This window comes from Trachemys scripta, chromosome 24 (genome assembly GCF_013100865.1).
Source record: "Trachemys scripta elegans isolate TJP31775 chromosome 24, CAS_Tse_1.0, whole genome shotgun sequence".
NCBI classification, from domain to species: Eukaryota; Metazoa; Chordata; order Testudines; family Emydidae; genus Trachemys; species Trachemys scripta.
The window spans coordinates 14428823-14456688 of NC_048321.1; the positions used below are offsets into that span (position 1 = coordinate 14428823).

At 50.6% G+C, this 27866-nt stretch overlaps 2 protein-coding genes across 4 annotated transcripts; both read right to left on the reverse strand.

The window, feature by feature from the left end:
* Positions 1-893: 893 nt before the first annotated feature.
* Positions 894-4803, reverse strand: LOC117869903 (cell wall protein DAN4-like). Its single transcript, XM_034757006.1, has 4 exons — positions 4743-4803; positions 3049-3207; positions 2181-2321; positions 894-1405 (listed from the first exon to the last, which is right to left on the reverse strand). The coding sequence occupies exons 1-4, from the start codon at positions 4801-4803 to the stop codon at positions 894-896; spliced, it is 873 nt and encodes a 290-aa protein (XP_034612897.1).
* A 13812-nt stretch (positions 4804-18615) lies between these two features.
* On the reverse strand, positions 18616-27504 carry LOC117869680 (phospholipase A2 inhibitor and Ly6/PLAUR domain-containing protein-like). 3 transcript variants are annotated; one of them, XM_034756721.1, is made up of 6 exons: positions 27435-27504; positions 23025-23178; positions 21693-21794; positions 20851-20997; positions 19710-19847; positions 18616-19043 (listed from the first exon to the last, which is right to left on the reverse strand). In XM_034756721.1, the coding sequence occupies exons 2-6, from the start codon at positions 23083-23085 to the stop codon at positions 18829-18831; spliced, it is 663 nt and encodes a 220-aa protein (XP_034612612.1). In that variant the 5' UTR covers positions 23086-23178; positions 27435-27504; the 3' UTR covers positions 18616-18828. The 3 variants fall into 3 exon arrangements, with proteins under 3 accessions (XP_034612612.1, XP_034612614.1, XP_034612613.1); XM_034756723.1 differs by having other exon boundaries at positions 27446-27496; XM_034756722.1 differs by lacking the exon at positions 27435-27504 and adding an exon at positions 26987-27385.
* Positions 27505-27866: the final 362 nt, after the last annotated feature.

Sequence of the window (27866 nt, forward strand, 5' to 3'; positions counted from 1 at the left end):
ACACTGGGCTAGATGGACCTTTGGTCTGACCCAATATGGCCATTCTTACATTCTTATGCTCGAGTGTGGATAGCAGTGTGGCCATGTGCACGGCAGATGTGTGTCAGGATTCGCTGTGTGGAGCCCCACCGTGCCTCAGTTTCCCAAGTCCCACCAGGCTGTTGCATAAACCAAGTGATGAATGTCTGTGAGGCCCCCAGATCCTGTGGCGAGAACTCCACAGAGAGGCCCAGGAGGTGTCATTAATCGTTCAGGGAAGCGCGGGCTAGGAATGGCGGGTGAGATATACGGCTGAGGTAATGCCCCAACGAGAAGGAAAAGACGTATTGACCGAGGCAGGGCTGCGGTGGGGAATGCACAGTGTGTGATCATGTAATTAAAAGCTGTAGCACACTGCAAACGCGCCGGGGGATTGGATTAAGCTCATACTGGCACCGTGTGTTCTGGCATTTCCTAACTTCTCAGTGCTTGAGTGGGCAACATCCATGGTGTGCTTGGGATGTAGATTTTTATTGTAGATTTTATATTTATACACACACGCACACGCACACACACACACACAAAGCCAAGCAAATTCTTCTGTGGCTAATGCATCCACAGCGCCCCAGTCTCATGCGGTCGGGCTCAGCAATGGGCAACCTGAACACAACACCACACCGGGGCTTTTATTTCAGTTCCTGATTTATTCGGTGAATTTGCTAATGCACAGAGAGATTCCAGCCAGCCGCGAGGTACCGGGACAGACACACACCCATACGCTGGGCAGACCCTTGGCTATGCAGCGGTCCCTTTGCGTTGTCCCGGCAGCGCGGAGGGGCCTCGGAGGTGGGTAGCTGGGACTTCAGGCCTTTATTCACAGGCAGCAGGGGCTGCGTGGGCCGTGCCGGGCGGGGTCAGGAGAGCAGCTTCACCAGCAGCAGCCCAGTCAGGCCAGGCAGGTAGAGGGCAAAGGAGAATTTCCCCAGAGCCGGGCTGGCCCCACTGCGGGTTGTTTGGGCGGGGAGGGCGGGTTTGGATGAGGTGGTTGTTTTGGATGGGGTAGTGGGTTTGGTGGTGGTGGTGGTTGTAGGGGTGGGTGTTTTCTGGATGGTGGTTGTTTTGTTTGTGGTAGTTGTGTTGGGGGTGGTGGTGGTTGTAGGGGTGGTAGTGGTGGTAGTGGTAGTAGGAGTGGTGGTGGGGCTGGTGGTGGTATTAGCAGGGATGGCATTTGTGGGAGGGGGGTTGGTGGTATTAGCGGAGGGGGTGGTTATGGGAGGGGGGCTGGTGGGTATATTCTGTGCTGGAAAAGTTTGCCCCCAAAAAAAGGAGAATGTGTAGGGTGTAGAAATCAGGTTGGCTCCAGGTTTAATGGCCTGAGCAGACGCAGTAGCGCAGCCTTTCGCTTGAAATGGTGAACGAGATGAACCTGAGGGAGACAATCAGCCTGTTATTCGGCGCGGGCAGCTCTGGTTCCTTCTCTGCCCCCAGAACCTCTATCTCCACCATCCAGCGGTTCCCACCTCTGCCTCCCATTCCCACCCGCCCGGTGCTCTCCCTGCTCTCGCTGTAACCGGCCAGGGCAGGGCGGGCGTCTGGTCCCCTCTTGTCTCCCCCAAACCACTTTCTGCAGCTCCACACAAGACACTGAAGCTGGAGTTTGGGACCCAGCTGATCGCCGGGGGCAGCTCCTTCCCCAGCGCCCGGCCCCCCCCGGGGAACACGCCCGGCTGTCACCATCCCCGGCAGCCCCAACCGCTCGGTTCAGTTATTGTATAAACACCCCAAAGCGCTGGGAGTCCTGGACACACACTGAGAACAGGAGCTTCCGCACTGAGCAATAGCTTAGCTCCATGTTAAACATACAGGGGGTGGGGTCTAGTGGTTAGAGCAGTGGGGGCTGGGAGCCAGGACTCCTGGGTTCTATCCCCAGCTCTGCATCATTGACATAACAACCCTTCTCATGGCAAGATACCATGTTGTATAACTCCAGGAGCAGGGCGGCATCACTGAGATGGGGGAACTGGTGAGGAAGGGGAAATTTCCAAGTTCCTCTCTCCTTCCCTCCTGCCAAAAAACCCTCTTGGATGCCCCCAACCGGCCAAGGGCCCAGCACAGACTAGTTTTCACCAGCTCTCTGGGGAGTTCCTGGGGTGTGAGATTCCCGGGGTAGCTCCCGCACTGCCCCAGCTGGCAGCATTTACCTTTCACTAGGTGCCCAGTGAAATCGATGCAATAGGTCTCGTCCCCAGTACAAGGGGTGACTGAGCTGTTGCAGAGAGCGAAGTTCAGAGCGAAGCAGGTTGGGCACTGCAGCCCGTTCTTGGTGGTGCTCCCCGTGGGCACTGAGAACCGAGAGAGAGAGAGAGATGGTCACAGGGTGGGTTAAACCTCGTTCAATCTGGCGGATGTGCCCTGCATTGTCTGAGCAGATGAAGGCCCCACCCCCAGCCCAACGGCATTTCTCCGTCTGTCCGTGACACGACTGTCTGTGAACACTGCAGCCAATCAGTCCCAGACCCCGGCGAGTTTGAAGGTGGAGCCTGACAGGTTCAGGGAGGTTTAGAATTGAGCCTCTTCCAGTTGCTGCCCCCTCTCGCGTGCAGCCCTCGCCCGTCTGATTTCACATGGGCCCCGACTGTTCCACCCCCTGGTTTGGAGACCCGCCAACTATGGGCATTTCAATGGCGACAGAAATGACATTCGAGTGAATGGACGTTGGGGGCAGTAAAGGGGAGAAATGGGAACAAATACACTTGTGCCAGGGGCTTGTCCACATGAACCATTCGACTGTGGCAAGGGGGGGCCGGGGTGTAAGGATCTGCCAGGGTGTGAATCGACCCTGCGCCAGCCTGCCACGGCCTAGCTGGCCACGTGCACCCTGCTGACGCACATGAAACATTCGTTAATGTGCTTTGAGCTAGTGCCCTTCCAAAGCACCCGAACGAGCTGTTCACGTGCATCGGCAGGGGGCACACGAGGAGCTGGATTCACAGCCCAGCTCAGCGCCGTCTCACTGTTCATGTCGACAAGCCATTAAAGAGTGACGGTAAAAACACACTCATAACTTACCTCCAAGTAGAGCCGAGTTACAGTTATCTGTGTTGTTGCACCATGTGGTGTTGATCCTCACATACTTGCCATTCCCAACAGTGAAGGAGATGGGGACTTTGATGTCACTCTTATAGTTACTCAGACACTGTTTGTAGAAGTTCGTGTTCTGTGTCCCATCTTTGTTAAAGACAGAAAACCAAAAAAGAAAATGAGAGGCTGGGAGGGGACCCGCGAGTAACAGCAGGGAGGTTATTTTCCCTCCATATTTGGCCCTGGGGCGACGCTGCTGGGATCCTGTGTCTAGTTCTTGGACCCACAATTCAGGAAGATAAAGAGGAACCCGGGTCTAAACTCCACCCCAAATTGCAGTGGCTAGCCTGAGGTTAAAGGGTTTTCTGGGTGGATAGTAGGGGGAGGTGTGGGGATTAGGGCTCAAACTCGGGTGACAGCCCATGTTAACTCTGCAGTGAAGACTGTAGCAGGGCAGTAACCCTGCTCCTGCCCTGATGGGGTTTAAAACAGCTCTGGGAAGGGCTGTGGTGGGGAACCAGTAAGAATAGGCTGATTGGGGGAAATAGCCACAGGTGGGGCCACGCCCTATAAAAGGCTGTGGGCCAGGAGCTTGGGCAGATTCTCTCTAGCTTGCAAGAGAGAAGGGGCCTGGCTGCTAGCGAGCTGAATAGGGTGCCTGAGTGGAGCAGGGCTGGGGAATCCCAGCCTGGCAACCCCCCAGGCTGCAGGCCTTGAGAAGGGCCTAAGGGAGGCACTGGGGCTACAGAGGTGCAGTCTGAGGGTTAGGCAAGGGCAGCGGGTCCAAACCCCTCTTGCCTGTGATGAGTGACGTTTATACTGCAGTCTGTCCCAGGGAACGGGGGCTCCTTGATGACTGGCAGTGGCCATAGACTGAGGCGAGGTGGGGATACAAGGTTGGGGGTTCCCCGGGAAGGGGAGACCCAGAGAGCTGTGGGGGTACTGCTAGGGCAGAACCCCAGGGAAAAGGGGCACCGGGGTCCGGGAGGGTCACAGGGGCCAGCGATAGGCGAGACAGAGGCCTGCAGAGGGCGCTCTGGAGCTGGAGAGCTAATTCACAGGACGACCAGCAGGAGGTGCCACGCTGGTGAGTCGCCGCTCGCTACAAAGACACCCTGAGTGGGTGGAAGTTTTAATAAACCCATTTGTGACTGTGCTGGGAACATTTTCTGAGTGTAGTCAGAGGCAGGTGGGCATGTATGGGGACAGATAGATAGATAGATAGAGGGGGTGGATGGGGATGGATGGATAGATAGAGGGGGCGGATGGGGATGGATAGATAGATAGATGGGGTGGATGGGGATAGATAGATAGATAGAGGGGGTGGATGAGGATAGATAGAGAAGCAGATAGGTAGGTAGGTAGATAGAGGGGGTGGATGGGGATAGATAGATAGATAGAGGGGGTGTGTGGGGATAGATAGATAGAGGGGGTGGATGGGGATAGATAGAGAAGCAGGTAGGTAGGTAGGTAGATAGATAGAGGGGGTGGGTGGGGATGGATGAGGATAGATAGAGAAGCAGGTAGGTAGGTAGGTAGGTCGATAATGCCAGACGACGTTAAAGCTGATGTTGTGCTTTGCATCCTTCTTACAAGGTAAGTGGAAGGAGCCATTTACTCTCTGTAATTCAGTGGGAGGATGAACAAAGCCAGGTCTGTAACTCAGGTTTTCGATTCCAAACGTTGCGAAATGAAGGGAACTAGCGAGATCCACTGGCGTGAGAACCTCCGGGACTTGAACATGGAGACGGTTTGGAATCTCTTTAAGTCAAACGGTAAAAAGTATCTTGAATTTGCCTCCCAAGCAAGGGAAGAACCGTGTAAGGCAGAGCTCCAGCCCTGAGCAGGTGACTAACAGCTTCAGACAGGACATTGGGAGCCCGGCAGTGTCCAAGGGATCTCAGCACTAATTTCCTTTTTTTTAAAATACGATTCAGAACGGACATTTCCACCCAGAGCAGCTTTGCTTGTTGCAGCGCAGCCGTCCATTGTGGGGATAAAGCTCAAGGGGTAAGATCCTGACCCCACTGAAGTCAATGGGAGATTTACAACTGACTCCAATGGGGCCAGGATTTGGAACCGCCGAGTCTTCCAGTCGCTATGTAAGACACCGTAACGTTGCCTGAATAAAGGCCGTGTTGAGCCCAGACTGAGTGTTCTGTGCCGGGTCAATGTGCTTTGTCGATGGACTGTTTGGGGTTGGCCTTAGCGATGAGGCTGGTGACAGACTGCAGGGTAGGATGTGCCTGGGTTGACGGCAATGTCACCTACCCAGTGTAATATCTTCTGCCCGGGAGAGGCAGCCACCAGTTGCCTTGTTGTCGTCGCATGTTCCTAGAACAAAATCGCAGGTGTCCGTTTGGCCAAAGCACGTGTTACATGTCAGGGTCTCACCTGGAGAAAGAAGAACAAGTGTTTCCTTATTACTGTGGCGTGACAGTGTCACTCTGACACGTCCCTTAGCCCCAGTCTTCCCCCTCTGCTCCAAACTAGCCGTGGGGTTAATGGACCCAATTTCCTCGGCGACACTCAGCCATTACACACTTTCAGCCCCTGGGCCAGTGGTACCCAGAGGGTCGGACTGGGAACAGGTGAAGGGGATGGTACTTTTCCCAAGCTCCGCCCACAAAATAAACTCCACCCACCCCAGATGTCCCATTGTGCAGGTATTCACAGTACTGGAGAGTTGCTCGCTTCGCAGTATGCGTTGGCTGACTCTGTCGCACCGTCCAGGGCTCCTGGCAGCCCCCCATGGTCCTAACAAACTCCTTGCATGCCCCTCCCACCCTGTTCTATTTCTGGGATGCCATGCAACCCCCTCCACCCCCTACCTCATGCCAGGGGCTCTGTGTGCCCCCCGTTTCCACATCCCCCATATCAGGGCTGGGGGGGAGGGGCTGATGGACTGGAAGATGTCAATGGTGCCACCGACCAATTCTTTGATCTACCCAGAGTTACAGAGGGGGCTGAAGGTCTGGCTGGGCTGGCCAGATGCCAACAGTTCTGTGTGTCCCAGATTTCCCTCTTCCAGTTTTCTGATTTCCTCCAAAGTCGATAGGGTTCTGCCCAGTCATGTCTAGAACATCCCCTGAAATTTTGGGGTTGATGGGACACAGTGTTCAAAAGTTATTTGGTTGCACAGAAATAAGGAAATGCCATTGAGTTGCGTGCAGCCAGGTTCTCTGGGCTGCCACGTCACCGGCAGAGGGGTCTGACAAAAAGGTTTGGGGTGCAGGAGCCAGCTGTCTTGGTCCCCTAGCCTTGTGGGGATTGCTCCCCATTGGGAAGGCTCTCCACTGGACCGGTCCCCCAGGTTTAGAGCCCAGTTACACGGTCCTGTGCGTAAGGTAAATCCAACTTTGCACCCATCCCTCTGGATCAGCCCAGCCGTTCGCAGTCTGTGGGGAATGGGAAGGATGGAAATTGCCAGGCAAAAAACAGAACAAAAGGACGTTCATTGTCCCTTGTTCCCCAAATTACCATTGATACAAGTGGCATTAACTACAGCATGTGGACATGCACAGACCTGTTGGGGACATGTAAGTGGAGAATCTCTGCCCTTCAGTCCTTATGTACAGCGCCCTGCACACAAGCTGTGTAAGTGCAGCAGCTTCGCAACTTTTCTTTGCCATCCAGCCCATATCTGATGGTTGAGCTAGAGCCAATCTTTTAGAAGGACGTCCAACCTCAATGTACAGAGTCCAAGGGATGGAGAGTCCACCCTGCCTCTTGAGAAGCCGCTGCCAGGGTTAGTTCCACCTTGGACTGGTCTAAATTCAACTCGCAGCCATGAGATCTCATTCTGCCTCTGTTTGCTCGGCTGGAGAGCCCTCTGCTACCGGAAATTGTCGGCCTGATTCCAGGTTACACTCAATCCCCTATAGCAGTGTCATTTAGTCCTATATTTAGTCCCCTTTATGCTCCCAAAGCAGTGCCGAGGGGCATTCGTGGAAATAAGAATTCAGGGCAGTATCCGGTAATGGAGCCCCTCAGGCCTGGTCTACACTAACCAGGGTGATCTAGATACACTGCTCAGGGGGGTTGAAAAGTCCACACCCTGAGCACCGCAGCTCGGCCGATCTAACCCCTGGAGTAGATGCAGGTTGACAGGCGAATCCTTCCCTCGGCCTGGCTACTGTTGCTCGGGGAGGTGAGTTCCTGTAGAAATGGAAAACCCCCATCCATTGGGATAGGCTGTGGATTCAGTACAGGCCTCTGCCTGCCACGCTACCGCGCTATGGCTAAATTACTACAATAACTGTAGTGTAGCCCTGGCCTGTACCCCACACAGAGCTAATCCCCCCTCCCTGCACATGCTGGATGTTCCCCTGACTGGGGTATAAAGGGTCCAAGTCCAGGGGGGTTACATGGCCACAGCAGCGGATGACTCACCTGGGGTAGTTTGTGCACTCGTTGTAGCTAGGAGAGCAGGGAGAAGGCAGAGGAAGAAGGAAACCATCCTGGTGCTGGGAGGCGCACGGGGCTGGGCTCGGAGCTGAACAGAGCTTCTCACGGCTGACACAACGAGCTCTGTCGGGGGGGAGGAGGAGAGAGTCAAGACCGAAATGAAGAAGGAAAGGGAATTCCAGTCGAGATTTGGGGGGGAAAGCACCAGGGATCAGAGCTGCACAAATAACCAATTTTTTGGTTCACTGGCACTTCCAAAAGATCTGGAAATAAAAACAGATTTCGGTTGAACCAAAATTCTCATCCGACCAAAAAGCTGAATAAAAAATGGTTTTGGTTCGTTTTCAGGCATTTAAAAACATTCTTAAAATGGTTTAAATATAAATGTTGCCGTCAATTTGAGATGACATTTTGAGTTGAAAAAAATCAAAACGTTTAAGTCTGGAATTGTGAAGACAAAACATTTCCGTTTTTCAGGATTTTTTTTTTCTAGGATTTGTTTTTGCTGCTGCAGCAATGTGACGAAATTGACACAAATTCGCGAAATGTTTCAGTTGCCGCAAACCTGCATTTTTGGGTGGAGAAAAGTTTTGGCGATTAAATTGCTCTCAGCTCCCACATGCCACAAACATGCCTAGAAATAACAGAGCGGGAACCCCAGGGTAGAGCCCGGCGTGGGACTATTTTTTTAATCCCATTCCTACCCACTCCCGCATTGTTTCTTGCATTTTTATTCCTTTCACACCCACAAAAACCTTAGATCTACAAATCCCACAAGAGAGACAAATTCCCTCATGATACTTTAAAACATAGAAAAAAGGTTTGGTTGATATACGATATATACATAAGCAGAAGTCAGACACAATTGTTTCTACTAAAAGTATAAAACAAATCTTGTTTAAACCACATACAAAATACTTTAACTCCTGTTATAATACATCAAACCTTTTTCTAGCCCTCGCTTAAATTTAAGGGTAAAAACCTTTATTTTTAAAAAACCAACTTGCTTTATGTTGTTGCAGTTCTATTGATGACAAGCTGCTGCCCTGTGATTTCCCGCATATTACCGCAGTCGGCTTCCTTTGCCCACCCAATCCCCCCTGCAACAAAGTACTTTTACCCGCTTCCGTTATTATGGCAGGAGGTCCTGCGGGTCCCGTGGGATCCCAGTCCCGCTGCAGGGCTCTAGCCTGGCCCAGGTTTCTACTCTCTCATCCGTATTGGCTCCAGGTCTGCACCGTCCCTTCTGACATGGGGCGACCGGCGCTGCCTGTGGGGCGCCAGGGTCAGAGCATCCTGCTGATCTGCAGAGGGGCACTACAGTGTTTTCCACATTATCTCCACCCCCTTGGGCAGCCCAACGGCTTCTTCGCTTCTCTCTTCTGCAGCTGCACAGCGAGCTGAGGTGTCCATTGATCTTCCTACGGGGACGCTCTGGTCCCTTCTCTGGATCAGCCCGGTTCAGTTAGAACCTGTCAGGTCTAGGTGTGCTACAAACCCCCGACCTCCCCATGTGTGTTACTTTGCATGGATCAAAACTCAGCTTCATCTGCCATCGCGTTGCCCATTGACCCAGTTCCGTTCGATCTCGCCAAAGTTCCTGACTAAACACAATAAGTTGCCTCCTCTGCAGATTTCATCACCCCCTCGCTCACCCCCCTTGCAGATCCTTTGAGTAACTTGAACGCTGGATCTAGGATAGAGCTTGGAGGCCTCCGCTTTTAAGCTTTTGCCATCACACAAAATTCCCATGAATTCCCGCTCTGTTTTCTAGAGACACAAGGTGGGGGAAGAGACGAGCTTCCGAGCGACACAGAGCTCTTCTGCGGGTCAGCGGAGCTCGAGAGCTTGTGTCTCTCCCCAGCAGAAGCTGGTCCAATAAAAGCTTTTCCCTCACCCACCTTGTCTCTCTAATATCCTGGGACCCACACGGCTACAACAACGCTGCAAACTCCTCTGTTCTCTGGCTGTTGTCCTGTTTCTGCTCCATGACACTCCCTTGCCTCCCGCCCCAGGGCTGCTTCGATTCCCTATTGCCCTACGGCGAGGGAGTTTGCTGAAGGCTTTTTGAAAGTCCAAATCAAGTACGTTGACTGGTTCTTCTCTTCTTCCTAAGAAGCAGCCGAAGGGAGTCTGAGACCCGACTCGCAGTGGTTTCAGCTGACACTGGCCCCCTCGCTGCTGGTTTTGCCTTTGAAAATCTCCCTATTTGGTTCACACACCATTCCATGAGTGGGGCTTCTTTTCCTTTGCACAAACTGAGTCGCTCTATCCCTGCTCTATCATCATCGTGGGGTTTTACGATGGGAGCTTGCATTTGAAAGACATCTCCAGCCTTTACGCACTTTTCAGCAGATCATGAAAGATTACAAACAATAATTTAACACGACTTAAAAACTCTTACCTTCAATTGCAAAATAGTTCAGTTAATTCTCCAATTTCTCTGTAAAACCGAAGAGATGCACTAACCTGTCTAGCATGGCCCCTTTCTGCTCTATCTAGGCCAAAGACAGAATCGGATTCATATATACCTTGGGCGTCACAGTGAATGATTTACTGAAATGTAACATGTTATACGACCCTCATACCTGGACACTCCCTCTTTAAATATAATTCAGATTGTCTCTTTCCTAACCCATCAGCTTGTGTTTTATAGAACTTGTCCCATCCAGTCTGCTGGTTCGTGCAACAGAGATAAGAGGTGATACTCAGCTTAGTCACAAGGGTAGAGGCGTGACTGTTTGCACATTAGAGGTGTTTAGCCAGATTGGCAAGTGCTGTAAATCACACAACAATGGCCAATTGAAAGTAGCCAGGGATCTGGCCCCATTGACTACAATTAGGTGACCAGACAGCAAATGTGAAAAATCGGGACAGGGAGTGGGGGTAATAGGAGCCTATATAAGAAAAAGACCCAAAAATCGGGACTGTCCCTATAAAATCGGGACATCTGGTCACCCTAACTACAATGGGGCTAGGGCCAATTGACACCAGTCCGGGATCTGGTTCCATTAACTCTAATGGAGCAATGGCCGATTGACACCAAATGGGGGTCCAGTGAAACTATCCCAAGGGAACTAAGGTTGGCCATGGGGTTAGTTCCATTACAACAGCTCCTCTTCCACTCCCAGAACAGGTTGCTAAATTCCTTGTCATTAAATTGTGTAAACATTCATCGGTGACACATTTTCTTCCTCACTCCATGTCAAGGGCGTTGCAGCAAAATGAGTCTCACACGCATGACGTTGCACCCAGCTGGGGGAATTTAGTTATAGAATAACTGAGCAGAGAAGAGCGTTTCGGCCTTGGTTCTATTTCAGGCTGTTTTCCTCCTTGAGGTTGTCGAGTTGGGTAGGGGGCTTCCAGACGGAATCCAGGTGTTAGGATCTCCAGGAATCTAAAGAGAGAGAGTGGTTTGTGATTAACTGATGAAAAGTGTGATGGAAAATCTGGGGATTATTTATATCCATGTATTAAAGACCGTTGGCAGTTTTTCAAGGAGACGTTATTAAGGGCACAAGAGCAAACTATCCCACTGTGTAGGAAGGATGGCAAGAGACCACTCTGGCTAAACCAGGAGATCTTCAATGATCTGAAACTCAAAAAAGAGTCGTAGTGGAAACTAAGTCAGATTATGAAGGATTAATATAAACACACAACACAAGCATGACAGGACAAAGTTAGAAAGGCCAAGGCACAAAACGAGATTAAACTAGCTAGAGACAGAAAGGGTAAGAAGGAAACATTCTACAAATACATTAGAAGGAAGATGAAAACCAAGGACAGGGTAGGCACATTACTCAGTGAAGGCGGGAAAGACAATAACGGACAATGGAAATAGCAGAGGTTCTAAATGACTTTATTATTTCAGTTTTCACCAAAAGGTTAGTAGCAATCAGACTTTTTATGTAGTGAACACCAGCAAAAATGAGGTAGGATCAGAGGCTAAAATAGAGAAAGAACAGGTTAAAAATTGCGTAGACAAGTTAGATGTCTTCAAGTCAGCAGGGCCCGATGAAATGCATCCTAGAATACTCCAGGAGCTGACTGAGGAGATATCTGAGCCATTAGCGATTATCTTTGAAAAGTCATGGAAGACAGGAGAGATTCCAGAAGACTGGAAAGGGCAAATCTAGTGCCAGTCTATAAAAAGTGAAATAAGGACGACCCAGGGAATTACAGACCAGTCAACTTAACATCTGTACCCGGAAAGATAACGGAACAAATAATCAAGCAATCAGTTTGCAAACACCTAGAAGATAACAAGGTGCTAAGTAACAGTCAGCATGGATTTGTCAATAATAAATCCTGTCAAAGCAACCTGATAGCTTTCCTTGACAGGGTAACAAGCCTTGTGGAAGGGAGGGATGCGGTAGATGTGGTATAATCTTGACTTTAGTAAAGCTTTAGATACTGTCTCCCATGACCTTCTCATAAACAAACTAGGAAAATACAACCTAGATGGAACTACTATAAAGTGGTGCAAAACCGGATGGAAAATTGTTCCCAGAAAGTAGTCCTCAGTGGTTCACAATCAGGCTGGAAGGACATCACAAGTGAGGTCCCGCAAGGATCAGTTCTGGGTCCGGTTCTGTTCAATATCTTCATCAGTGATTTAGATAATGGCACAGAGAGTACACTTTTAAAGTTAGCGGACGATACCAAGCTTGGAGGGGTGGCAAGTGCTTTGGAGGATAGGATTAAAATCCAATGTGAGCAGGACAAACTGGAGAAACGGTCTGAAGGAAATAGGATGACATTCAATAAGGACAAATGCAAAGTACTCCACTTAGGAAGGAACAATCAGTTGCACACATACAAAATGGGAAATGACTGCCTTGGAAGGAGTCCTGCAGAAAGGGATCAGGGGGTCGTAGTGGGTCACAAGCTAAGTGTGAGTCAACAGTGTAACGCTGTTCCAAAAAAAGGAAACCTCATTCTGGGATGTATTAGCAGGAGTGAGGTAAGCAAGACACCAGAAGTCATTCTTCCGCTCTACTCCGCGCTGATTAAGCCTCAACTGGAGTATTGTGTCCAATTCTGGGTGCCACATTTCAAAAAAGATGTGGACAAATTGGAGGAAGTCCTGAGAAGAGCAACAAAAATGATTAAAAGTCTAGAAAACATGACCTATGAGGGAATATTAAAAAACATGGGTGTGATGTTGCACTCCATATGCTTTATGAAAGTATGCTTATGAATATGACATAACTGGAATATGCTTTATGCTAAATACCCCTTGTATGGTGTCATTAGAAAGCTTGTAATCTACTAAGTGTTCATCCTATTTGTTTTCATGTATTATTTCTATATCTGGAGTTGGGAGAATAAGATATAAACTTCTATCACTGATGGAAACATATTAAGTGTAACCTATCAGTTATAAATGGCATTAACTACTTAAAAGCCTTCCTGTGTATGTGTGGGCCAGCCCATGGGGAGTGGAGACTAGGGGTCTTACAGTGACATGTGACCATGTCACCTGCTACTGAAATCCATCTTAAACCTGGTACTTTTCCATTTAGAAGGAGGGGTGGGAACCAAGCACGGGCAAAAGATTCCCGCCTTGTGCCCAAGCTCTAAAAGGGAGTGGAACAGGACAAAGGGGGCTTCCAGTCATGAGAAAACCCCTTCTTATTACCTGAGATGTCTGCTGGAACTAACAAGTACTGGACCAGGGGAAAGGATTGAACTCACACTAGGAAGGAGTCTAGTCTGTGAAAGAAGCTTATTGGAGCATCTCTGAGGGTGAGATATTACCTGTAATCAGGTTTCAGAGTAGCAGCCGTGTTAGTCTGTATCCGCAAAAAGAACAGGAGTCCTTGTGGCACCTTAGAGACTAACAAATTTATTTGAGCATAAGCTTTCGTGCATCCGAAGAAGTGGGCTGTATCCCACGAAAGCTTACGCTCAAATAAATGTGTTAGTCTCTAAGGTGCCACGAGTACTCCTGTTCTTTTTACCTGTAACCAGTTTCTTAATGTATGAGGCTTAGACTTGCGTGTTTTTGCTTTATTTTGCTTATGTGACTTACTTTGTTCTGTCTGTTATTGCTTGAAACCACTTAAATCCTACTTTTTATACTTAATAAAATCACTTTTGTTTATGAATAAACCCAGAGTAAGTGAATAATACCTGGGGTGGAGGGCAAACAGCTGTGCATATCTCTCTATCAGTGTTATAGAGGGCGAACAATTTATGAATTTACCCTTGTGATAGACCCAGGCCAATTGGGTACAGCAGAATAGCAGAAGGCAGATATACTGGCCACTGGATACGCATTTTTCTGTTCCCTGACTGACCAGAGCGGGGGCTCCAGGCTAGGGTGGACACATGACTGCAACTAACCTGCAAAGAGTCAGGTGAGGCCGTTAAGCTAATGTGAACACCTGACTCTAATTAAGGCCCCTCTGATACTATAAAAGGGCTCACTCCGGTCAGGCTGGGGAGAGGAAAAGGGAGCCAGAGGAGGGGAAGTGCGGCTGAAGGGCTGGGTAATGAAGACACCCCCAAGCCACTGGAAGGGAGCCCTAGGGTAAGGGTGAAGAAGGTGTTAAGAGAGAGAAGCAGGAGAGCTGTGGGGAAGTGGCCCAGGGAAATGTAGCAGCTCTGGCAGTGAAAGGTCACCTGCCAACAGCTGCTGCCACTAGGATCCCTGGGCCAGAACCCGGAGTAGAGGGCAGGACCGGGTTCCCCCCAACCCACCACTCCAGGAACACCTCCTGGGAGGGGAATACAGGCTCCTGTCAGGACAGGAGTCTAAACTGTTCTTGAAAAAGCCCATAGGAACAGCAGAGACTCTGGGAGTTCTCTCACCAACCTCCTTGCTGGTTTATGATGAAAAGGGCTCAGTACCCTGGCCCTAGAGAGAGAAGGGCTCTGTGGAGGGTCGCAGTGAGCCTCTGAGGCTACCATAGACCGCCTGGAAGCGCAGGTCCCACGGAGACAAAGTCGGAGCTTTGCCACACCCTGTATAAGCTTTATACAGAGTAAAACGGATTTATTTGGGGTTTGGATCCCATTGGGAACTGGGTGTCTGGGTGCTGGAGACAGGAGTACCTGCTAAGTGGTTTTCAATTAAACCCTGCAGCTTTGGGGGCGTGGTTCAGACCCTGGGTCTGTGTTGCAGCAGGCTAGCGTGTCTGGCTCAACAAGGCAGGGTTCTGGAGTCCCAAGCTGGCAGGGGAAACAGGCTCAGAGGTCATTTCAGCACGTCAGGTGACAGTCCCAAGGGGATCTCTGTGACCAAACCCGTCACAATGGGTTTGTTTACTCTGGAGAAGAGAAGACCAAGGGGGGACATGAGAACACTTTTCAAGTACATAAAACGTCGTTACAAGGAGGAGAGTGAAAAATTGTTCTCGTTAACCTCTGAAAACAGGACAATAAGCAATGGGTTTCAATTGCAGCAAGGGCGATTTGGATTGGATATTAGGAAAAACTTGACCTATCTAGTCAGGGTAGTTAAGCTCTGGAATAAATTACCTAAGGAGGATGTGGAATCTCCATCACTGGAAATTTTTAAGAGCAGGTTAGACAAAGAACTGTAAGAACATAAGAATGGCCATACTGGATCAGACCAAAGGTCCATCTAGTCCAGTGTTCAGTCTGCCGACAGTGGCCAGTGCCAGGTGTCCCAGAGGGAATTAACAGAACAGGGAATCATTAAGTAGTCCTTGTAGTAGGGTGGTCATCTGCTTCTATAAATTAATTAATGGAGATATCCTATCTCCTAGAACTGGAAGGGACTTTGAAGGGTCATCAAGTCCAGCCCCCTTCCTTTACTAGGCAGGACCAAATACTGATTTTCACCCCAGATACCTAAGTGGCCCCCTCAAGAATCGAACTCACAACCCTGGGTTTAGCAGGCCAATGCTCAAACCACTGAGCTATCCCCCCTGCCTTGAAGGGGTTAAAACCAGGAGTACCACCAGCTTTTCTGCCGCCCTGGGTCACCTAATGGGTTGCACCGGCCCTGGTTAAAACAGCCCTGGGAAAGGGCTGCCCCAGGGAGCCAGAAGGTTAGGCTGGTTGGGGAAGCAGGCATAGCTGGGGCCACGCCCCAATCAGGGCCCAGCTGGCCCTATAAAAGGCTGTGGGCCAGGAGCTTGGGCAGAGTCTCTCTCTAGCTGTGGAGAGAGATGGGCCTGGCTGCTTGGGAGCTGAGCACCAAACCTAGAGTGGAGCAGGGCTGGGGAAAGGCCAGAGGAGCTGGGGCGCTCCAGGCTGGAAAACCCCCAGGCTGCAGGCCTTGGTAAAGGCTGGGAAGAGTACTGGGGTTGCAAGGGGCAGCCCAGAGATAGGCAGAGGCCACAGGTCCAAACCCCCCTTGCTGATGATGAGTGGTATAGACTGCGGTCTGCCCCAGTGAGTGGAGGCTAGATGGTGACTGGCAGTAGCCGGTGAGGTGGGGGTAGAGGGTTGGGGGTTCCCCTGGGTGGGGAGATCCAGAGAGTGGGTGTACTGCCAGGGGGCAGCACCCAAGGTAAAGGGCCACCGGGGTCTGGGAGGGACATGGGGGCCAGCGGCAAGCGGACATCCCCCCCCCCAGCAGGGGGCACTCTGGAGCTGGAGAGCTAATTCCCAGGACGACCAGCAGGCGGTGCCACACCGGTGAGTCACCGCATTGCTACATCCTGCAATTTCCCGTTTGAGTTCCTTCAGAACTCTTGGGTGAATCCCACCAGGTCCTGGTGACTTATTACTGTTCAGTTTATCAATTTGTTCCAAAACCTCCTCTAATGACACCTCAGTCTGGGACAGTTCCTCAGATCTGTCACCTAAAAAGACTGGCTCAGGGGTGGGAATCTCCCTCACATCCTGAGCTGTGAAGACCGATGCAAAGAATTCATTTAGTTCCTCCACAATGGCCTTATCGCCCTTGGGTGCTCCTTTAGCCTCTTGGCCGTCCAGTGGCCCCACTGGTTGTTTAGCAGCTTCCTGTTTCTGATGTACTTAAGCAAATTTTTGCTGTTACATTTGGAGTCTGTGGCTAGCTGTTCTTCAAACTCTTTTTTCGGCTTCCGAATTATATTTTTACACTTCAGTTGCCAGAGTTTATGCTCCGTTCTATTTTCCTCACTAGGACTTAAATTCCCCTTTTTAAAGGATGCCTTTTTGCCTCTCACTGCTTCTCTTCCTTGTTTTGTTTAGTCAGGAGCTGTCTAATTATGATGTAGTTCTGCCCTGTGTGCAAGGGGCTGGATTAGTTGACCTTGTGAGGTCCCTTCCAGCCCTACACTTCTATGTTGCTATGGCTACACTCTGGGGTCTGTAGCGGTGTAGCTCCATTGCCAAAGCCGGGGGAACACCACCTCCCCGGGTGATGGTGGCTGGGTCTCCAGCCAGTAGGGGCAGAAACTGCCAAAGAACTTTCTACAGTTTTCACTGGACTTTCTCGTCCCGGTGCCGATTGATTGTTCGTTCCAACCCTCCCTGTCCCTCAGGCTCTTTCTCTCGGTTCACTCCACGCCAACCCCTCTGCCCTGGCCCCCTTGACCCACTTCCCTTCCCATTTAGCGGATCCCCTCCTAGCTAACCCACCTGCCCCCACAAATGCAATTGAGGCATTAACATGCCATTCGCTGCCCACCCACTGGTCACTCTATTGGTGTGCTGTACCCTGTCCCCCTGCCCTGGGTTTGCTTATCTAGTTAAGGTTGTCAGCTCTTTGGGGCAGAGGTGTCTGTGAATCTGGGTTTGTACAGTCTTACACAGGATTCCACCTGCCACCAAAATGCGGCCAGCTCTGGGGTACTGCCTGGCAGTTGTTTGGCAGCAAAGAATGACGATATGCAACCATGTGTCTCCCAAATAGACATTCACACAACAGGCCTGTGAAATGCCGCCTTAACAAGAGACGGTTCTGGGCTTGTCTACACTTCAAACACGGCACCCGCACAGCTGTAGCGCTTCAGTGTAGACACCACCTACACAGGCCTAGTTGAGAAAACGGGCATGATTTGCAGGACCTTTTTCCATGGACAAACTTTCATTGTGTTTGAAATGTTGTGAGGAATTTTCCAATGAAGCGATTCTAAAAAAAAAAGGGGATTTGAAATTGGGGTGAAAATCCAGCAGGGTTTGTCTCCTAACCCCGTTGTGATTCTGTTTCTTTCAAATTAGTTCATAGAGCCTTTTGAGTGTTGCAAACATTTTACCACAATTTTTGTCTAGTGCAAAATGTTGTCTGTGAAACAAAAATGTTTTTGCAAAGCCCTAGGAGAAAGAGAAGGAGAAAGAATATGGGCTTGTCTATGCTACGAAGACACTACAGCAACAGGGGGATTTTCCAGTCAATGTAGCTTATCCATTTCCCCAAGCCAAAACAGCTAGGTCAACTGAAGCATTCTTCCATGCACCTAGCCACGTCTACACCAGGTGTTAGGTGGGCATAGCCATGGGGCAGCGGAGTGTGAATATTTTCGCACTCCTGAGCAAAATAGAGTAAGAAAGGGGGGAAAAGAGAATTCACTCCCATGAGGCACCATGGTTAGGGATTCCCATGAAGCACAAGAGGAGTAACTGTGTTGCATCATGGGAGATGTAGTCCAACCAGCGAGCCCAGCCTCTAGAGAATGGATGAGTGAGGCGCATGTGCTAGAACTCCCAGGAGGGGTCACGGACACAGAAATATTCCAGCTTCCAAATCTCCATCAGAAAAAAAAAATCGAAATTTTCTGCTGAACAAAACTTAAAATTCTGTGCCCCAAAAAATTGAGAAATTTCTTTTGTTTTCACATTCGTCAAAATTTTCTAAGGAAACGCCGACTTGCTTTTCACTCTGACAGGGAAGTAGGGGTTGAGAAGCAGCTTGGAACAGATGATGGGATGGATCTCTTGATGATTCCCTGTTCCCCTCATTCCCTCTGGGGCACCTGGCATTGGCCACTGTCAGCAGACCGGATATTGGGCTGGCTGGACCCTTGGTCTGACCCAGTCCGGCCGTTCTGATGTTCTTCTGGTACTGGCCATTGTCAGAAGACAGCAGATTGGGTGAGATTGACCTTTGGATGGCCCGTTCTTATACGGTTATGCACAGGGAGTGACCCCCACAAAACAGTGCTGTGCATGCTGGGAAAATCCCCTCGGCCACCTCCCCTTGACAAGAAACAAGCAGACACCTGAATGGTTTCAATACCATTTTTATTCAACCCACCGGATTCACTGATTCACCCATTTTAAGGCCATCTATGGCTGATGTCCTGCATAACTGACGTAGGAGAATTACACCTAGTTCCCCCCTGCACCCCCATATAGAGCCCAACAACCTGTGATGAACTCATCTCTCCAAAGGCACCCCTAAATCCCAAGGGGTGAGTGGGGGATGGTTTCTCCAGGATCTTGCAGACAGAGGGCAAATCAGGACAGCTGTTTCACCAGGAGCAGCCCAGCCAACGTTGGGAAGAATGCCAGGGCGTGAACAGCAACGTTGGAGCCCTTGCTGGTAAGCTGAAGGCAGCTGGCTTTGGTCAGCGTATATGTCTTCTGGGAATAGTAGAAACTGCTGTTGACTTTCAGCTTACAGGCGCTCTGGGTAGCGCAGCCTTTCAAGACCAATGTGGTGTTGCTGTTAACTGCAGATGGAAATAAACAGGCCATAAGAATCCGGAATGGCCTGGCCTTTTCGTCTCGTCCCCTGCCCCACCAGCCTGGGCCGCAGAGCTTTGCCAATAGCCCATTTTGGGGGGGTCGGTTTCCAGCCTGACAAACCGTTGGAAACACTCGGTTTTGAGTTGACCCAGAATGGATGGAAGCGGGTGACAGAAATGAGTTACCTTTGGGGTTGAAAGGGAATGTTTTGTTGGAGGTTTTTTATTTTGAAAGGGAACATTTTGTTTTTTTCCGGCAAAAACAATTTGGCAAATTTGAGACACATTCTCAAAATGCTTCAGTTGGCACAAATCAGCTGTAACCCATTAGACCTCACTCTTGTCCCAGAGCTGACAATAGAACCCAGGAGTCCTGGCATCCAGCCCCCCAGCTCTAACCACTAGACCCCGCTTCCCTCTCTCAGCTGGGGATAGAACCCAGGAAAAACTAGGACTCCAAATGTTGATTGTCATAACCCTTCGATGCTGAAAAACAGGGGCCCATATCAATGAAAATAAAGGTGTCACTCAATAAATTTCACCAGTTGTAGGGTTAGGGAATTCTGGATTTCACCAGCTCTGGCAGGAATTTCCAACTGCCTGGGAGAGTTCAGGTCAATTCCCAAGCTCCAGCATGTTTGGAGGAATTACCAAGCGTCCCAGCAAGGTCGATGCAACGATCTTGAGAGCCCGTGCAGGGGATGTTCACGTTCTTCTTGCACTGGTCAGCGTCCGGCGACTCGCAGGCTGCGCACTGCAGCCCGTTCTTGCGTGAGCTCTTCGGCGGCACTGGGAACAATCAGAGAAAGAACCATGGGTCAGAATTTCAGGACACAAAGAGGCTCATGATGGAGAATCAACAGAACTATCCAGCCACACGGCTAGAACTCTCAGCCAGGATCGCCTCGTCTCTCGTCTCGGTTCCCGCGACAGCCTGCTCTCTGGCTTTGACCAATGCAACCTGGCCCCATTCAACTGCTGCTGCAAAAGTTCTCCAAGCCTGTCGCTTGGACCGTGGCACCCAATTCTTTGTGTCACTCCCTTTTTTCCATTGCATCAAACATCAGCCAAATGTCCCACTGAAAAATCAAATTTTTTTTTCTACGGGAAATTTCTAAATGAGCATTTTCAATTTTGATTCTGGTTTTCAAAAGCTTTTCAGCTTTCGAGGCCAGGGGGCCGTTTTTTGCCAGCGAATGTAATAGACGGAATGAAATCTGTGTTTTCTGATGTTTTTTCCTGTAACGTTTCCAAACGTCTCCAGTTTCAGGAAAAGGTGCAGAGCAGTTAAAGGAATAAAAATGAACTTTGCCAGCATTGGCGACATTTGGAAGCGTTACAGAGAGAAAAAAGGAGAAAACTGGAAATAACTCAAAACTATGGGGTTTATTTAGTTACAAAATGCCAAAGGAAGAAGAAGAAGAGGGGGTGGGATGTGGGAGACCCAGATTCAACATGGGGGGGGGGGGGGGGACCAACATTGACTTTTTACATTTCCAGTAACGTCTGAAAATATTTTAGATTAAACTGGAGTTGAAACAAAATTTGTTTCCAATTTTTCAGAGTTGCCACTGAACCAGGAAAAAAAAAAGTCAGTCTCTCTTCATTGTGGCAGGGGATGAAATGTGGCCAGTTTGAGTTTTTGTAAAACATTTCATACACACAAAAATGTAAAGCTCATTTTTTAACCCTGTGAAACAGAAACAGTTTTGAAATTTCAAACGTTCGCCAGCAAATTGTTTTCCCGCCTGTCAAGCAGCTGCCCCTGCGAATGGCTGCGCTCGGTACGTACCGGCCACGGTTATATTCTGATTGAAGTTGCTTTGAAAACACATGGAGCTGGTCCTCACTTGTTTGTCGGGCCCGACGGACAGGCTGATGAACTCTGCATGACATGTAGTGTTGTTCTCCATGTAAGCGTTGACGGTCACGTTGTTTCCTAGGTGCAGGGAAAAATGAAAACAAAAATCAGACTGCGTGTGTGCTCACACATGTGACCCACAACTCCTCCATCCACACTCCCAACACAACCCACCCACTCAGAACACACAACCCTCCCACAACACCCACACATACACACCCCACAATCCCTTCATCCACACACCTGACAACACACACACATACACTCTCAGCTTCCCCCAAGCAACCCTCCCCCACCATACATAAGCCCCTGCCCCACAACAAACCCCACCACACACACCCTACACACAGCAGGCGCATACACAACCCTCCCCCCACCATGCACAGCCCCCCACAACACCCACACACTCACCCCCAACCTCCCCAATACACACAACTGCTCCTACACAACCCACCACCCCCATAACCCCCCATAATACACATCCCCCCCACCCACAACATGCACCCCACCCCACAGCACCCAACCCATACACTCTACACAACCAACATCCACACATCCAACTCTCCCCCAGAGCACCCACCCCCCCACCACACAGCCCATACCAGAAACAACTCCCACCCCCCCACACACACATGCACATAACCCCCCACACCTCATTTATTTCTCACCCTAATGGAAACAACCCGAAAAGGCCCTGGATTTTGGCTAATCCATTTGGGATAAGAACATTGTGGGCTGGAGGGAAAGGGGAGCGCCAGGCCCCTCTCTCTCACCTAAGAAGACCGTTTCCAGAGTGAGGATGCAGGTCCCCACCGTGCAGTTCTGTACAGGACAATTTGCCTGGGTCTCGGAGACTGTGCAATTTGAACATGAATCTGTAGGAAGAAACACCAAGGGTCTAGGGTTAATTCTGGTGGAAAGATCCTGTCCTTCTTCCCTTGTTTCCCTAAGGGTTTATCCTCATTGGGGAATTTACAGGTGTCAGTAATCCGGATTAGTTGAACCAGATTAAGTCCCAGTGTAGACACTTAGGGCAGGTCTACACTGCCCGCCTGAATCGGCGGGTAGAAATCGATCTCTCGGGGATCGAATTATCGCGTCTCGTAGGGAGGCGACAATCGATCCCCGAATCGACACTTCTATTCCACCAGCGGAGGTAGGAGTAAATGCCGTCGACGGGGAAGCCGCGGAGGTCGATTTGCCATCGTCCTCACAGCGGGGTAAGTCAGCTCCGATACGTTGAATTCAGCTACGCTATTCGCATAGCTGAATTTGCGTATCTTAAATCGACACCCCCCCCCCCCCGCCGTAGTGAGGACGTAGCCTCAATAAATTCAATTTAGGTGACTTTACGGGGGAGGTGAATGAAACTGAATTAAAGCCACTTTTAATCTGCATTAACCAAAAGTGTGAATTTAAACTGGATTGGTTAAAGTCCTCTGCGCACACTTTCTGTTGGGATTAAAGTGGCCTTCATTTGGTTTAGTTTTAATTCACTTTGGAGGTAAATTAAGAAACTGAATTAAGGTCATTTATATTCCAAATTAGATGGGTTTAATCCAGGTTAAAAATCACACCTTTGGTTAATTTGGATTAATTTTCCAGAGTGTCCGCCTGTAGGCAAGGCCTTTGAGGGGAGAATGATCAGAGGGGACTTGACAGAGTTACAGAGCAGTGGCTGAGGGTAGGTGGCACGGCCAGTCAGTCTGAGCCGGGGCAGTTCACACGAAGGCCATTTGCACAATTGGCACAAAGGAGCCATAAAATGGGTATGAGTTACTGGGGCCAATAGGATAACACTGGGGTAAATCAGGAGTGACTCCGATTTAGCCAATAGGATAACACTGGGGTAAATCGGGGGTGACTCCGATTTAGCCAATGGGGTGACACTGGGGTAAATCGGGAGTGACTCCGATTTAGCCAATGGGGTGACACTGGGGTAAATCGGGAGTGACTCCGATTTAGCCAATAGGGTGACACTGGGGTAAATCGGGAGTGACTCCGATTTAGCCAATGGGGTGACACTGGGGTAAATCGGGGGTGACTCCGCTGGAGCCAGTGGTTGAAAAGGACAATTGTGTTAAACGCGTGGCTTGGAGACTTACATTGGCCATTCGCTGCAGCTAGGAGCACGGTCAAGAGGCTGAGCACGAGGGAGCCCTGCATGGCGACCGGGAGAGTGTGGGGCTGGGCTCGGAGCCGGACTGGACTCTTGTTTGCCTCGGATGCACCGAACTCTGCAGCCACGGTGCGCACGGGCTGGGGGGGGAAACACAGGAAGTGGAGAGTTCCAGGATTCCATGCCCTGGGGGGCGGTAGGATTTACTAGAGAAGCTGCCCCTGTCCTGCCCAGTCTAAGCTTGTGACTCACGGCAATGAATGAAAACGGCATCTCTAGCCCTGGGAACCGGCCCTAAAGGAAGTTGAGTCTGCAGCAAGGAGACAGGAGCTAACAGCACCAAATCCTCTTGCTGGGAGGTGGCACCATAACATGACTTTGCTGCTTCGAATCCAGAACAATCACCCGCAAGAACTGAAAGCAGAGGGAGACGAAGCAGGCTGCTCGCTAAGGTACAGAGAGCCAACCTACCCCACCTGATTCTAGGCCATCTCTCCACGGATCGCCTCCAGGCACACACGCTGCCCTGCAGAGCCCCCAGCCTGCTGCAGGATCAGGAAAGCCCCTTCCCCATGGAAAGCAAATCGCTGGGTATTGTAACACTGTTTTCAATACAGCCCAGCAGATGCCAGCTTGGTGAGGTGCAAGCTGCCCCCTGTGTGTGTGTGTGTGTGTGTGTGTGTGTGTGTGTGTGTGTGTGTATTGGGGTGCACAAGCCCCGGGGTGTCCCAGCCACTAAGGGGAACTGGGCCTAAAGGGGACGTCGGCCCTGCGGGGAGAGGGGTGAGGTCCAGTTCTGGTCGATGGACATGTGCTGACTTTGACCCAGCTAGTGCACTACAGATAGCAGTGACACACATTCACACACACAGACACACCCCTCCCTTACACAACCCCCACCCACTCACACAACCCCCCGCAACCTCCCACCCACACCCCTCCCATACACAACCCCACACACACACAGCCTCCCCTGTGACCCCCCACCCACACCCCCATTCACCCCCCTCATACACAACCCCACACACACAAGACCCCGCACAACTCCCCACCTACATACCCCTCCACACACAACCCTCCCCCACATAAACAGCCTCCCCTGCAACTCCTCCTTCACACAACCTCCCCCACCTCCCCACAACCTCCCCTACACACATCCTCACACACTACCTCAACACACACCCCACACAACCACACCTCATAAACAACCCCCTAGACACATAACCTCCCCACACACCCCTCCCACACACACCCCTCCGTCACGTCCCTGACAATCCCCCCCACACCTCCCTATAACACAACCCACCCACTCCTTTCCCCACCCACACACCCCACTCACCTACTGCCCCACACACAACTTTCCTCCCCCACTCACAACCTCCTTGCACACTCCCACACAACCCTCCCCCACACACCTCCCCTGCCTCACCCCACACAACCCTCCCTAACACAACCCACCCCCACGCCCCTTCCGCCCACCCCCCAGCCATGCATGTGGCCACACTGCTATCCGCAGCGCAAGCAGAGCTAGGACAGGTCCCTCTCCCTGGGCTGGGCCTGACCCCTCAGCTGCCGTGTGGACAAACCCTGAAGGATTAACAGGGGCAGACTGGTGGCCCCCCCACAGCTGGGGCGAGAAAAGGCTGCAGGGCCAGGGACCCCTGGGGGCAGAGTCCTTGGGCAGCTGCCTGGCTGGGCTGCCGGAGGCAGAGTGTGAGTGGGAGTCACAGAAGCAGCCTGCGAGGTTGTGCCCCAGCACCCTTCTCTGCAGTCTTGGGGCGCTTTCCAGTCAGGCATTGAGTGACGTGACTACACACCTGTCCCATGTCATTTGTTCTCCCCTACTTACTTCACCCTGTCATCAGTAGGGTCCAGAGTCAACACGCTGAAGCCAGAGTCTCTCAACTCTTCACTAAGGTTCCTGGTCCTGACTCACTAGAGTAGCTTCTGCCCCAAAAGGGGAGAGAATATTAAAGATCCAGGTGGAATCCTAGCAAGGAACTACCAGACACGGCGCTAAACGGTCACTGGCCAAACAAAGGGGAAATGGAGGCAGCCTCAACTGCAGGGGGCGCCAGCAGCTAAAAACAACTGCAGACAGCAGGTTGACTCTGAACCCTACTGATTGCCACATTGCTCATTATTGCAAAGCTGAAGCAGGTGCCGCCAGCCAGATGGGCCCTTGGAATTGCCCTGGTAGTAGAAAGTAGCTTTAAAGCGTCTGGAAACAGCCCCTTTTAGTTCAGCCGAGAAGGCGGATCTCCTATTTTCCTCCTGGGAATAAAGGACGAGCCAAACCCAGGGTAACTTTTTCCAAGTGCCTGTAGGGGGAAATTTTAAAACTCTGAATGGAGTTAGGCTCCTAATTCCCATTGAACCAAAGGGAATTAGGTGCTTTATGAAAATCCACTAGGTTCCTGAGACTTTAAATCCGACTCCTATTTGTGTTACGAGAAAGAGAAAATGGAAACTGACAGTTTCTTTCTTCTTATCGCATCCTATCTTATCTGCCAGATAACAGGCCAAGAGAGAACCTGTCTGGCAAATCCCATGGACGAAACCTCGCAGCCTTATCCGAAGAATTGGCTTGACAATGGGGATTTTGCCCTCTGGAATTTCCCCAGGATAAAAAATCTCCGGTCAAAATTTCTTCCCCCCGTTGGGTGATAACATTTTTTCCCCATATGGAAATTTGAAAAAAGTAAGAAGCAGAGCGGGGGCAGGGGGGAAATCGACCTTTCCTCATTTCTTGTCTGGTTTCCCCAGTTAGAAAACAGCAGCAAAGGGTGAAAGTTTGAGTTATTTCCCCACACACACACACACTTTCTCAGCCCTTTTGCAACCAGAAAAAAACCAAAACCGAAGTGTTACTTTGGCTCGCTTAAAGAGACAGTTAAACAGGGAGACAAAGCAGCGGGGGCCAAGTGGACAGAGCCCTGCACTGTGCTTCAGAGGACCGACGAACTACTCATCAGGCTGCTGCTCGCAAACCCCTTCCCCATCGTGCCTCGGTTTCCCCATCTATAAAACAGGGGCTGTGATTAGTATTATTTTAAAACAATCAGTTACTTTCTCTCTTCTTTTAATTTTTGAAAACTTTCCCCACTCCACTTTTCCAGAGGAAAACTTTTTAAAAAATGAAGAGAGGGTTGGCATTTTCCTACCATTTCCACAGGAACAATTTCTGGATCCCGCCCGAGATCCAGGGGGTTTCCCTGTCATGCCAGGTGCCCCACAGACCCTGCCCGAGACACAAAGGCTCTTCCCATTTGACATGTGTGCCTGAGCCCCGCCCAAAATCGGGGGTGGTGAGTTCCCCATCGTGCCAGGCACCACCTGGGCCCCACCCGAGATCCAGAGACGCTCACCATCATACTGGGAACACATAGACCTCAAGTGAGATCTGCAATGGCATTTAAATTACATCTTAACCCTTTTATCAGCAGCAGAGCTGGTCAGAAATGGGAAGGGGAAAAAAACCCAATAAAATCCAGGTGCTTTTCATGTTTCAGAAATCTTCTCATGGCTCTCTTTTTGGATTTCTTCACTGGCGTCTTTCGAGAGAGTTCTTTTGTCTCCCCCCCCCCACCCCCCCGGTTCTCAATCGAAATCGCATCTCGGGCATTTTCCCATTTCGCAATGGTTTGCCCCCCCTCCAGTTGGCACGGACGGAGTTATTTACTGGCAAGAGAAACCGTATTTCCAAATTCGGAGGGAATTCGTTGTGCGAAATTGGGGGGCTCCGGGATGGAAAAGGAGAAAATTTACTCCCCGTTCAGAAAACCTGCACGGTTTGGTTGCAAAAACGTCAGTGCGGGTGCGAAACTTTTCTCAGTTGGGTTGGAAAACGTCGATCGGCTCCTAGGTCCCAGTTTAGGACAATACTCCTGCGTGTGAATTTGGGTCTCGTGGGAGAGGAGAGGGCAGTGGGCCAGGGACAGCTCTTACCTTCAGTCTCCCAGGTCTGGCGCTGGCGAGGATGGGGAAGCAGGTTCTCTGGCTATGCAAACTGGACACTCGTTTATATAGATGGAGGAAGCGGCGCAGATGGCTCCTGATAAGGGCCCAGGTGGCAGCTAGCCGCAAATTATCTCACTGGGCTGTTCTCAGATTAACCCTTTGCTCGCCCCTGGGACGGATCCGATGTTATTGCTTGTTTCCCTCTCGGTTCTCTGTGCTCCCTACCGTCACCGATCTCCGCCCTTGTCTCTGTTTACGTGACTGGGCCCCCCTCGGAGGATATTTAATCTCCCAGGGCCTGTTTCCCAAACGCTGCTGTCATGGGACATTCCCCAGGCTGGGGTTCACCCCCACCCCAGAGGTGGCTGCTTTTCAGTGCTCTCCTAGCCCGGAGGGATCTCAGGTCCCTTGGCACGTGAGAGAGAAAGAAACGTACCAGGGTAGTACCTAGAGCTCAGGGACCCGTTGTGCCAGGCGCTGCACAGACGTGTCGACACTGTCCTACCCTGAAGAGAGAGAGAGAAAGATTAGATGGATGGGGTGTATGAGGATAGATAGATGGGGTGAGGGGAGTATGAATGGGAGAACAAGTGAATGTTTCTACTCCCTAAGCCTCAGTTTCCCTCTGTCTTCCTCCGATCTCCCAGCTCTTCCTCTCCCCCGGCTGGTTGCTTCAGACTCCTGAGAAATTCCATTGCAAGTGGCCGTTCCCCAGAAGCGGCCGGGCGTGCTGAGCTGTCTGATCAAAGACTAAATAAACGTAAAGGGTAATAAATAAGATAAGGCGGGAGTCGAGCTGCCAAGGACGAGAGCCGCGCCATGGAGGGAGCGGTGATGTTAGACACTGGGAGAGTCAGGAATAGATTTA